General features: G+C 40.8%; 1 protein-coding gene across 2 annotated transcripts in view; it reads right to left on the reverse strand.

Annotated features, from left to right (window-relative positions):
* Positions 1–622: 622 nt before the first annotated feature.
* Positions 623–13,226, reverse strand: part of gak (cyclin G associated kinase) — a 32,172-nt gene continuing 19,568 nt past the window's right edge. The window contains exons 12-29 of one of the 2 annotated variants that reach the window (XM_085426127.1): positions 9,159–9,208; positions 8,871–9,019; positions 8,517–8,639; positions 8,274–8,407; positions 7,974–8,168; positions 7,745–7,862; positions 7,575–7,654; positions 7,207–7,400; positions 6,860–7,021; positions 6,571–6,737; positions 6,167–6,428; positions 5,876–6,070; positions 5,620–5,757; positions 5,418–5,504; positions 5,051–5,317; positions 4,511–4,659; positions 3,161–3,337; positions 623–2,976 (exon numbers count right to left, since the gene is read on the reverse strand). In XM_085426127.1, coding sequence (XP_085282253.1) covers positions 2,875–2,976; positions 3,161–3,337; positions 4,511–4,659; positions 5,051–5,317; positions 5,418–5,504; positions 5,620–5,757; positions 5,876–6,070; positions 6,167–6,428; positions 6,571–6,737; positions 6,860–7,021; positions 7,207–7,400; positions 7,575–7,654; positions 7,745–7,862; positions 7,974–8,168; positions 8,274–8,407; positions 8,517–8,639; positions 8,871–9,019; positions 9,159–9,208 — 2,749 coding nt within the window. In that variant the 3' untranslated portion in view covers positions 623–2,874. Of the gene's footprint in view, positions 2,977–3,160; positions 3,338–4,510; positions 4,660–5,050; positions 5,318–5,405; positions 5,505–5,619; positions 5,758–5,875; positions 6,071–6,166; positions 6,429–6,570; positions 6,738–6,859; positions 7,022–7,206; positions 7,401–7,574; positions 7,655–7,744; positions 7,863–7,973; positions 8,169–8,273; positions 8,408–8,516; positions 8,640–8,870; positions 9,020–9,158; positions 9,209–13,226 lie in introns of both variants that reach the window. The other variant, XM_085426126.1, reaches the window with a different exon arrangement.

Consider the following 13,226-nt stretch of genomic DNA (forward strand, 5'->3'; position numbering starts at 1 on the left):
TTTGTGACTGTTAAAGAACTTTATGCCTGTTTTCTCCAGAAAATTATTAGTAAAACTCTTTTTTTTTTTCTTTTTTCTTTTTTTTATCTCTTGAGAGTGCAGCTGAAAAAGACAAATAATAGAGGGACTAAAGCTTCAGAAATTGCATTTGGGCCAGAAGATGTGAAAGAATATTTGCAATAAATAGCATGAAGTCTGCAAGCTACTTCAACCTGAGCTGCACGTCTTTGAACATGGCAACAGTAACTCAACAGTAACTCAAATAAGAACAGGAAACAGGTTACAGTCACCAAAACTGGATAGCAGAAGATTGGAAAAAACACTTCCTGGTTTGCTGAATCTCAATTTCTGCTGCAACATGTAAAATCTGGCATAAACAATGGATCCATCGTGCCTGGATCCCTTCTTCTATCTTCTGTTGTTGGCTTCTTCCAACCGGATAAAATCCTGGCTTCAGTTAAATATCTTTCACTTGTGTTTCCTGGAGCTCCATCCTGGATGCATGCCCAGGCCTAATTAAAGTTACTTATGAGCTTTTCCTAATTTAGAAGACTATTTGGTTCTGAATGTGAAGGCTCTGCTTACCCCACCAAAAAAGAAAGAAAACAACCAAATATTTGCCTCAGGTCAAAATGATTTTAATTTTTTTGTTTTTGCAATGAAATCTACATTCATATTAGTAGGATGTAATTTGGTACAGCACACTGCCGATGCGATGTGTAGTTTTGTTTTTGTTTTTTTGCCATCAACACTCTTTATACTGTTATGTCATATTGTGGATGAGAGACTCAAGTAAACTTCAAGCATCAAAATAACTTTTACCTCTTTTCATTTTGCTGGCCCCCTTGTTTGAATGGTAACAAAATTTCAAAATGGAAAACAGAAGCAAAAATTTGAAAAGTTGTTTTAAGAGAAAAAAAAAAAAAGGCAAATGAATGGACAACTGATAAGCACATAACAATTGAGAGGATATATATATTTGTAAAAGCACATTCGTATTGATATTTGATACTTTGGAATGACAGTAACAAAGAGGCTCACTGTGATCAAATAACCACTTTCCCCATTTCAACTCATCACATTCCACTTATATATATATTAGGTCAATTTGTGCCATTAATATGCACGAATACATGTTACCAACCCCTCCTCCCTCCCTCTCCCCCCCAAAAAATAGTAATAAATAAGAAAACAGGTGATTTGATTGGTCCATGAGGTAAAATGTGAAATACAAAGAAAGAAAAAAAAAAAAAAGGGAAAACAAGGTAAAATGAGTTGGAAAGAGTTGTGAACCAACAATAATAACAAAGTGCGGGACAGGCTGAGAATTAAATTAAGAAGAAAAATGTGGTTGCAGACAAGAAAGCATTTTATCCAACAAGGTTTCTTTATGTTCCACACACCCACACACAACCATTCACACAACCAGCCATGAAGCTAAAAAAAACAAAAAAAACCAGCTCTCTTAACCACCTGATGGATAGTACTTTCATATTTACACTGAAGTGATGATTAATCGACAAACAGACACAGACACAGAATGGACCCCCCCAAAAAAAACAAGAAAACACAGAGCAACTAGGTTAAATCACCATTTTCTCTTTTTTGATCCTTTAGTTACTCCTCTTGCAAAAAACAAAACTAAATGCTGGAGGTGGGCGAAGTTTAAAGAGACAGAGAGGGCTTAATGACAGTTACGATGGAGATCCCTTCTCCATTTCTGCTACAAGAAAAAGAGCACTTCATCCAAAAAAAAAGAAAAAGAAGAAAAGCTGCTGCCCATGTGGACTACCCTGGTTTAAAAAAAAAAAAAAAAAATCAAACATACTACCTCAAGTTGTTTAGAGGTCTGGTGTAGGAGAGCATGCAGTTAGCTACATGGTGTAGCTTGAGTGGGAGGGATTAAAAGAGCACTTCAAAAACAACAGACTGCCCACTTGAGTTTATAGCATGATTTAACATCAATCTCAGGAGTGTGTGCAGCAAAATAAATTAGAATGGTACAAGCAGCACTAGTAGTGTTCAGCAGGCAATTGTCTGGAGAACAAACTCCAAAGAAGCCTTCACCCCTGAAGGTGCAGCAGTACAGGTAATACAGGTCATTTTCAATAGATCTTATGTTTAAAAATCCTGGGGAGATTTAAATCCTACTTCTGCATTACTGCAGGATCTTTATAAAAAAAATCCAATCCCTGCTACAGCAAGTATGATTCAGCAGCAGCATTGGCTCTTTTGAGGCAACTAAACATAAAAACTTATTTTTCGGGACAACATTTTGCAAACGTTCATGTTGGCTGACATGCTAGCTATTTTACAGCCACACTCAGTTCAGGTTTGCCACTCAGCTAAGGACCGGTTGTTTGCACAAGTGTCGAGCACAAATGAATTAACTATTCAGCTACAGCTAATGTATTAGTGTTGGGGTGTTTTATCTGAATATCACTATCATGATAGTCGTCTTGATAATTTTAGTCCTTGTATTATCTGATTTTGTTCCCACTTTGTCTTCTCAGTGATTGTTGTTTAATCCTTCCTCCTGATGTTTGCAGCACCACTCAGGCAGTCATGCAGGTAGGCAGTGAGTTTAAGACCGATCACAATGTTTATTTAACTGGCTGTTTATAGACCAGCAAGGAAACTTTCATTACAGCCAGACATGAGGCAAAAGGTCTTTTTTTTTGATCGAAGAAACAGAAGAAAGTAAAGGAGGGGGGAGGGAATGGAAGAGAGGACACCTCTCAGAGGCTTTTTGCCCCTAAGGCCCAATGTGGGCTCAGTCCTGTCCAATCTGGCCCAGTCTCCTGTTTTGTTAGGCCAAATCCAGTCCGGCCTGGTCCGGTCTGGTCTGGTCTAGCTGGAATCCAGGCCAGGATTTTAGAAGAGTGCTTTGGATCCCTGGTTCTCAAACTCTGACCAGGCGTCGTTCAGTTCCATAAAGATCATCTTCGCATACTGTTCGTAAGGCTGGCCCGTTGCCTGAAGAGAATTCAAAGGTTTGGAGTTTAATACTGAATTAAAAACAGAAAAACAAGAGCATTCATACTGAAAGAAGACCGTAAACTCATACTCGAGATTCATCTCATTTCCTGTTGTTTCACAAACAGAGGAGCTGCACCTTTTTTTAAGTTTTAAAGCACTTTCACAGTATTTGATACTGTACCTTATCAGGATGGACAACCAGCACAGCCTTCCTGTAGTATTTCTTCACCTGGTCAGCTGACACCAGGTCTGCCATGCCCACAGGCTTCCAGCGCGTTTCACCCTCCCACAACACTGTGTGTAGAGTTGACAGCAGTGCTCGGATGTTTCGCTCCTTCCCTTCGATCCAGTCCAAGATCTACAGCATGATAACAAAACAAATCTTTACTACTTGGAGGCTACTGTATGAGTGAGCTGATGAAAGCAGAGTTTAACCTGCCAAAAGGCATCCTAGCTGTACCCAATCTTATTGTTGTTTAGTAAAATCACCTGCTACATGTGTGACGCAGTATGCAAAAACGTGGCCAAGCCCAAAATGTTCATTAACTCAGAGATGTCCAATTCTGACCATTCTTTGAATCACTCTTTTTTAATAACAATGCAAACAGATTTTGTAATAAAAAAAAACAAAAGACAACTCTACCACGTTTCCAAGAAATCAGTTGATTGCTCACAGTACACACCGCATTATTAGCACAGGCTAAAGATGGAAAAGTCACCAGTAAGGGGACAATTTTCACTGGGTGCCCAGGCATGTTGAATGATGATTTGGAGAAAAGTAGTGCACTGCTGTTTGCAGTTCATAAACAGATATTGCATATAGATGGGATGACATTGCAAACACTGGAAAATCTGGTTGTTTTTGACATTATCATTGCTTGACTCTTTTTTTCTATGAAACCGAGATTCTTGGTCGTCATCCTTGGCTGGCTTTTTGTGTCAGTGGACAATGGTGACTCTTTTCACAAGGATTAGATTTTTCTCCAGGGCCACACACTGTGTGTTTGTAAGTGTCCAACATGCCCTTCACATATTCTGCCACAAGTCTCTTAGCTCATCCTCCCATCATCTCCTGTTAGCCCACCACTACTGCCTAAAAAGTGACTTTCATTGTTGTCTGCAGACATGAAACAGATGAAACATAATAAATCATATTTAACAGCTGAAAATTTCAAGCCATTTCTAAAGATCTGCCAATTTTTTGCTGCCTTTAGACAAGTCTCTATCATTTTTGTTGATGTTATAAAAGCTTAATTAGTTGGTTACTGTTTCCAATTTTATGCATTCATTTATTTTTTAATAATTTAATTCTATTATATTTGAATGTTTTTGTAAATGCATTTATTCACTTCTAATTTTTGCTTTCCTTTTTACTGTAACCATGTTTTTAGCACATTTACCTTTTAACTCTTATGGTTGCAGTCATGGTTATGTGAGTTTTAGATTTTATTTATATCTTAATGCACTTCTGTTTTTAAATGTGGCATATAAATAAAAGTGACTTCACATATGTGTTCAGTTTGCTACCTACCTGTAATTTGAGAGGATCCATGTCTTTTGTGATCTCCTGTCTCCTCATTTCAGCAATGGTCCTTGGTCCCTTCTTGTCAGGTTTAGAAGCAAAACCCTGAGTTGAGAGCAGATCCCCGAAATCATCCTCCTTTACCTTTGGCTTGGGCCCTGAGTGTCAGCAGCACAGATAAAACGAAATTATTTATGATATGGAAATTTTATGGGCATTTATTAGGGTTAGTCATAAAATGAGAAGCCTTTTATGAGAAGACCAGGGAAATATAAAATAATAACTGAAAATCAGCAAAGTAATGAACATAAATATTCCAAATTCCATCTTTTTAGTTTCCAACCTCTGTTTTAAGCTGCTGATGGTCTCCCCTGCTTACTGCTAATTACATACAGTGCAAGGCAAAATTCTGGACAAACTAACTGAATCAATCGGTTTTCTACTCATTTTTAATTTTCTAAATTATAAAAACTTAATTTAACTTTGTAATATCACCGCTATTGTTTTGTTCAAAATAGATAACTAGTATTGTAATCATGTCTCTCTTACCAAATCCAGGCCCACGAACTCCTCTCTCTTCTCTCCCACCGATCACACTGGAGAAGTTAAGGTTGTAGTTGGGTTTAGAGGACTGGGTTCCTGCAGGCTGAGAAGCTGAAGACCCTTTGGGGCCAGATCCAGATATCCAAGGTTTGTTCTGGGCTGAGGTGGGTCTTGCAGACTGCCATGGCTGAGCTTGAGGCTTAGCAGAGGAAGAAGAGGAAGAAGGACCCTTTGTGCTGAAGGATGGCCCAGAAAGATTACTGCTGGAGGAACCTATAGGAAAAAGATGGAGATGAGATAAATGTAAAGGCTTATAAGATTGACAGTCTTCCTCTTTTATGGAAATAACTCCTCAGCTTACCTGAGCTCCTACCTGGCAAGTTGGAGCTCAGGTTTCCTAGGTCAGCAAAAGGATCAAAGGTCTGAGACTTGGCCTTTGACATGGATGGCATACCAGAAGCTAAAATGATCAAAATATACAAGTCAACACTTTTATCTGGTTTCAATTTTGATTTTGGCTTTAAATCTCAAAATTTTTCAGTCACCAAAAGATCTGTAAGAAAGGTTTCTCCTACCTGTGTTGGTATAACTTGGTTTACTGGCAGTGGTGCTCATTCCAGCAGTGGTTCCTTTTGCCCAGCTGTCCCACCCACCCAGCAGGTCTGGTTGGCTGGCTGATGATGTCATTTTAGGGGTATCATTTACAAGCTTATCTGTAATAACACAAACATCCTAAGTGTCAACAATGGACTCTTTCCAGTGTAAATACAAAATGTTACCAGAAGAAAGAATATGAAATCCAGCTGGACGTCAAGGAACTGATGTACTTACTGAGGTTGAAGAGGCTGGTGTTGGAAGCAGGAGTGGCGTTGCTGTGAGCTGAACCAAATCCACTGGTTGCTGAACTATCAGAACCCAACAAGTCTCCAAACAGGTCTGGTCCAGAGGCTTGTCGAGATGAACCAACGCTGGAGCCAACACCAGAACCCGACCCCATCCCAAACGGATCAAAAAGATCCCCCATGGCTGCAACACAGGCAAAGTGACAGGAAATATTTATTAAGTGCAACCCAAGAAATCTCAGAATAATGCAGTAAGCATGTGTGAAGCCTCAGCTTTTACGTTTTTGGTCTGGTGTGGCTCCACTGGCTGGCCCACTGAAGAACAAGTCTTCCTGCACTGCTCCAGTCTGACCAGCAGGAGGTGCAAATAAGTCATTGAGGAGGTCGCTGTTGCTAGAAGCAGCTTTCATTCCTCCCTGATCTCCGTGTTGTGGAGCAGAGGACGAAGTTGAGGACATGGTTGGAGGTTGAGGGTCACAGTTCAACCCCAAGAGGTCAGCTGTGTCTTCAGGAGGAGCCTCCTGTGTTGCAGGAGAAGCCGTCTGAGAGGAGACAAGGAAACCAAGAAAATAAAGAAATGCATGGATGCAAGAAATAAAGAATTTTGGTAGTAATTAACAGTGTGATAAACGGGGTAATAGTTTATTGATAAAATAATACAAGCCAGCCAAAGATTTTCTGCACCTGAAAGTCAGAATCAAACAGCGGCTCGCTGTGGTCACGTGACATTGGCTCTCCACTGGTGGCAGAGTAAGAATAGGACTCTCCTTCTGACTGATCACTCAGATCCTCCTGGTCATTCATATATCCTCCTTCTTGACTGTCTGAGGCATCCTGAGCGCTACGTACATCTATAATCACAGGAAGCTAGTCAGTGAGATTTTCCAGAGAGAAAGGTTTGTAAGAAAATGCTACACGGATTAATAGAATTACACATTACAGATTAACAGAACAGAATATGACAGTACATTACCTTCCCAGTCTAGGGTCTGGAAAAAGTTGCTGGAATTAGTATCATTGCTCATCGGAGACTCTGGTTCTGTTGCACTGGAGCTGTCTGGGGTTTGAGCTGGCTGGGCCGACTCTGAGTCATAAAACGCTGAAGAACCTGGCTGACGAGGCAACTCGGGCTTACCTGCAGTGATAAAGGATCCAAGTTTATTTCATCTGTAGAAGCAAACTTAGAAGAACTTAAAAGCACCTTAAAGCCACGTAAGAAGTAAAACATCTAATATACAAATAAAATAAACAGATGACAACACTTTTTACCAATGCTTCTCCACTACTAAACTAACATTCAGGCCAAGTAAAGCCATGTACCAAATTTGCTGAGGATCTCTTGCTGCTCATCACGAGAGGAGAAAAGGATCTTGGGGTTGAGGCCTTTGGTTTGAAAGCCCTCCCATGGAGGAGTCTTGGTGCTGGGCCTGTCCCTGGGTTCAACCTCAATGTCCAAGTTGACCTGGAACAAGTCTGGGTACTTCTCCTGGATGTCACAGGCATCCAAATCATACCTGAAAAACAACAAGCAGATAAAAAAGAAATAATGAAGAAAGTATAGTTTAAATTACTTGTTACAAGCAGTGCAGCTGTAAAAGTTTAACAATGAAGACCACATTCAGCTGTTAATAAATAATAAGAAAATATAACCTGCAGCAGTATGTTATGGATCAAGACAACATACGTACTTGGCAAACTTGACAGTCGTTGCATTTCTTGGTACAAAGCCTGTGTGGAACTGGATCTGGAACATTTTCATGGACGCCATCTGAAAGACAATTATAAATGCTCTGAAAAGTGCATTTCTTCATATTCATTGCCACCTCGAGGCTTTAAGCAAGGGTGTCTGTATTTATACCTTTGCCTGCAGACGTCCTCCCAGCGTAGATCTTGCATGATAGATCACCACCAGCACGTCTCCTTGAACGGTAACATTGAGAGGAATCTCCGCTTTCCCATCTTCCATCTTAAAATCCCTGAAACATGAGATTGTGAGAGGAAAAGAGTAATATACATGTTAGATTGTTAAAATAAAGGGAAACTTGTCAGGCCATCCTTGTACAAACCAAAAAAAAAAAAAAACTTACTGCATCCTGTCATACTCCTGTGATGTGGTGAGCACCCTCTCGTCCCCAACGTAGACTTCGCAGAATGGCCGGCACCCATTACGCTGCTTGTTGAACAGTGGCACTGGTGTCATGATGATGGAGCGAATAACTACAGGCTTGCTGTGAGGGATGATGGGCTCCTCTGCCATCATGTCACACATATACTCTATATACCTGCAAAATTGAGATCATGTAGTATTTGATACATGACCTACTAAGGATGACCAACACACACCAGTCCTCTTTTCTACACATTTTAACTTGAATATTTTTCAATACCTCTTGTGTGAAGGTGCTATGCCTGGTGGACAGCGTTTCATTGAGAACATGTAGACTGCTGCCTCAGCAGTGGTGAAAAGGCGGCAAAAACACAGGAAGGAGCAAACTGCCACTGCTGATGCTGCTCTGCCATCCTGCACACAGAAAGGGTACACATTAAATTTATGACAGGTGACACTCCATTCAATTTGACACCATGTACTCCTCTCTACAAGCGCAGGCTCAAAGGACTGACTTACTTACCAGACAGTGTACCACACAGATGTTCCTCTGGTCCTGTTTGAGCCATAGATGCATGTTCTTACATACGCTGTAGAGACTGCGGAGGTTAGGGGCACGACGCAGCTGCCAATTACACTCTGAAACCTGCGCGTGCACAAATAATACAAATTACTGAAATAGTGACGCAACAAGGACACATGCTTCAACAATAGCTACTGTTGTGGCAATAATAAGCTTATGCATGACAAAAGCACAGAGAAACACTACTATACCTGTGATCATTGAGAGTAAACAAAGTATAACACAAAGCTATAATTTAGCCTTGGTTTAAGTTATTTCCCACACCAACACAACCTTGTATCACAAAGTGCATACCCTGTTGTGGAATCGAGAAGGCCTGTATGATCGTTTGGAGAGGTTGTACACAGCGTAGTGGCCAGCATGACGTGAATCGAGGAACAGACGGACATCCTCAATGTTGTTCTTTATCGCAGACTCCACCCCTTCTGCTGGGAAAGACATGACTGCACGCGCACACACACGTTCATTACAGGCATGTATGAATCGGGTAACCAGTGATGCTATGCTTGTTCTGTAATATTAAATTACTTGACAATCAAATAATAGTCACTGAATGCTAAAGTGTTCGGGCACTTTACCTACCTGCAATTCTGGAGGTGATGTAAGAAATATCCAGGTCCCCTTTGGCATAGCTGTAACAGAAATGACAAGTGCCGTTATAAAAGCAGTATGTAAACAAAGTTAGAAGCATAAATGATACATTTAAGAAAATAGAGGAAATTAAACTGGTGATTAATGTCTGGGAGACTGGAAAAAAAAATCCAACGGATGCAAGCTGGACAAAAACTTTTCAACTCTGGTTTTGAATCTCAGATGTTGAAATATTATTAACTGAAAATATTAATCTCTGCCAGAGCAGCCATTCAGTACAAAGTTTTAAACAGTTTTAATGAATATTGCCTCAATAATTATGCAAAATCGATTAAGACAGTCCCCAGTTTATCCTTCCGCTGAGTCTTTATTATAGCACAAGCATTTGGCAGATGCTTGTTGTCAGCATTCATTACAGCAACTTTCATTACTACAAATAGTGAGTATTAAGTAATACTGGCAGTAAAAACTTATGTAGTTAGGTTTCATTGGATCTTACTGCACATGCAATCATACTGGAACAATGACAACAGGTAAAAGAACACAGCCTGATTTCTACTGCACAGTTTAGGACAGACAAACAAACCATAGCTCAGTTTCTTTGCTTAGCCCATCTATGATGATTAAATTCATCTGTATTAATCAGTATTAGGATAAATAGATGATGCAAATTAAGACATAAGTGAAAATGATATTAGGTAAGTAGTGGAACCATAATAAAACTTCCAACATTCAGTCAAACAGTCACTCATACTTGTATACCACAGCCTACATATAAAGTTGCGATTGCAATTATACATTTGCAACCCATGCCGAAGCTACTTTAATTAAAACAATATGGACATTCTGAGTTAAGGTAAACCCTAAAAGGAAAAAGACAGCCAAAAAACAAAAGCAATAGCAAAACATGCAACTGAATGACAACTTAATTAAATGTGATGATTCAGATAGCAGATAAAACGGGTTTGAAAAGAGAAATGTAATAAAAAGGTGAAACAGATGAAAACAGTCAAATGTAAATTAAATAGCCTTTTTGATTTTTGAGCTGAAGTTAAATTAAAAGTAATACTGGATATCATGGGATTCTCCATGTAGATCATAAAAGCACAGCTGAGTCAAGCTGCACCAAAACTCCAGTGTCAAAACGACAGCTTCCTGCAGTCATGTGACTTTGCATTTGTTCTCCAGCAAATATGCAGTTGTATTGGATGGTTTTCTTTACCTTCCTTGTAACTGTCATTTCTTCATTACATTTCAGTAAATTGAATATTTCAAGCTGGATGCTTCTTTTGGCCTACTTTTGTATGGATTCATTATCTTCAGTTCCAGACATAGTTACTCAGCAAGTCCATAGTTAAGTGTTGTCACATGGTTTGAAGAATCAGAGACGAAGGCTCAGGCTTAACAAGTCATTTAAGCTCTATATTGTTTGTTTAATTACTGCTTAATGTTAAGTCCATGACATCAGTTTTATACAGATATGTAAAAATTAAATTATTTTTAACATGTGAATTTTTTTATGGATATGTTAGTGGAGTTATAAGATAAAAGTTATCTAAAAGTAAGAAATCAATTGAACTAAATGAGCTATCACACTTGATTTGACAAAAATAACAAGCAAAAATCAAAAGGTTGTTGTTGTTTCCCTCAGACAGAAAAGAAAAATGCATATTTTTTAAATTTTATAGCAAGAAATATGATTGCTATATTAAGGGCCATTTAATTGAAGTTAATGAGTACTTTACCCTTTTAATCGAAGGCCATCACTGCTATGCTACCAATTCTAGTTATCTTTAAACAAAGTTCTCATAAAATGAGTTTACATTTGCAGAAAATAGTTTCCTGGAAAACTCACGGACAGTGAGTCTGCCCTACTGTGTCATTCGCTGATATAATTTTCCAGTTATTTCACCAATATATATGGGAATTTGTCCATTCACATCATGCTCTGCATTCACTCAGTTGAATTACTGAATGTGTGATGTTAGGATCAGAAAGCTAGGATGGTGGGCACTGAGCAACAGAAGATGTGCAACATTTCTTTCCTACTAAATCAAGCACACACTACAGAACACAGAGTAACGCATGGACTGACGCATTCCGCTGACCCATATTTACCTTGGGTTGCTAGGAGATGGACACATAGTGGGACCATGAGGGTTTGAGACAGAGAGGAAGAAAAAACAAACAAAAACAAAACAAAAAAACAAAACAAAATCATCAAAAAAAGTCAATGGCAAAACCAAATGAGACGGCAAATCTTTAAAGATGCGGATAATGGGACTATGAAAGGAACACTTTGCTGTTTAATCTTTCTATACCTTCAGCAATCATTACCATTTTCACTGGCCAGTGCAGCCAAGTGTAGCAGCCCAGAAAATCCAGTGACTTGCTTGTATAGCAATGGTCAATAAAGGGAGGACAGATGAACGGTGTGTCATTTCCTGGGACCTTACACATGAAATCTGAGTGTAGAACCACATTTTTGACCAGCAGACAACAAAATGTTCCTTTTAAAGGTAAATCTGGGATCAGGGTATGAGTGAGAATGAGACATACGCAGACAACTGCTTTCACATTAGGCCTTTGCAACTATGATGAAACATGATAACAGATGATGACATGACTGAGAAACAGTATTGCTTAAAAATGGTTGCCATTTGCTGGATGTCTGAATTAAAAATTTGTTATAGGACCAAAAGTGCATACTTTCATTACGGGAAATTCAAATTTGTCAGTGCCAAAGTAAATACCGTAGTGGAACTATTTTAAGTTATAATAACTGTGACGGAGTGACCCGTCTCAAGGCAGAGTCCGCTGAGTATGGCACCGCCACCATTAGATCGCCAATCGTGCAGGGTGACGCAAGCCGATGGTATGGGGGTGTGGGGTTTAAATAATGAGTTCACGTGGGTCTGGACCGTCATGAGAATGGCCTCATTACGTGGGCCGTTAATGTGTATATGAAGTCGGGTAGACTTCCGGGAAATAGTTGAGAGCCTGTATCAATGTATATGTTTTGTGAGTGTATAATGAAAAAGAAATTCTGGGGGAGGGAGACGGGGATTAAAGTTAGAATAAAGAATTGGTGGTGACGCCAAGGGGGAGGGGTTACGGGATATAAGAGACGGCGAGCCGGATATGAAGGGGAGTGTGTTGTAACATACAGGCTGTGTAGCGCGGATCTCAGTTTTATGTCTTTGTAACCATCTTTTTATGCACTGGGGAGGCCGTTTCAAATAAAGTATCCACACTAATACCTTACCGACTACGCCTGTGTTTGTCCGGGAGAGGTCTGGAAGGGGACCCCGTGACATATGGTGTCAGAAGTGGGATGGCTAGTCGGAAGAAGAAATCGCGTCTCCCCGCTAAGCGCACAGGGCTGCGGTCCCAGCAGCCTGAGGTTCTGACGGAGCGGACAGTAGAGGAGGAGGCTTGGGAAACGGTGCCGGCGTCGTCGTCGTCAGCGGAGGAGGAGGTGGTTTCCGTCCGGGGTGGCCCCGGGGTGGCCCCGAGGTGGCCACGGGGTCGACCGCGGCACGGGACCCTAATGGGGAGCTGCTTCAGATGATGAGGGACTTCCTGGCGGGACAGCAAAGGAGAGAGGTGGATTTCCTGGCTGAACTCAGGGGGCTGAGGACCGTTCCCTCTCCTAATGCGCTGTTGCCTGCGGATTCAGCTAGTCAGCAAAGCTCAGGGCAAGTGTTAGCGGGAGCTAGCACTACGGCCGCTACGGCTACACAGAGCACGGTAACAGCGAGTAGCCCCAGGATGGTGCTGCCTACCCCGGCCCGGCAGCGAGAATACCGGCCGTCGTTACTGGAGGAACCGGCTCGCCAGTCCCTGGCAACGACAAGCAGCCTCGACCAGACGGGCGGAGAGTGGAGGCGATCGGAGGGGCCAAAGATTCCACCGTACCAGATGGGGGAAGATATTGAGAACTATTTGTTGCGCTTTGAGTGGGTGGCCAGAACCTGGAGATGGCCAGAGAATGAATGGGCCTGTCGGCTAGTTCCGTTGCTAGTGGGGAAGGCGTTGGAGGCCTATACCGCAATGGAT

This window comes from Rhamphochromis longiceps, linkage group LG12 (genome assembly GCF_057381845.1).
Source record: "Rhamphochromis longiceps isolate RC_006_pf linkage group LG12, R_longiceps_female_GT1.1, whole genome shotgun sequence".
Lineage (NCBI taxonomy): Eukaryota > Metazoa > Chordata > Actinopteri > Cichliformes > Cichlidae > Rhamphochromis > Rhamphochromis longiceps.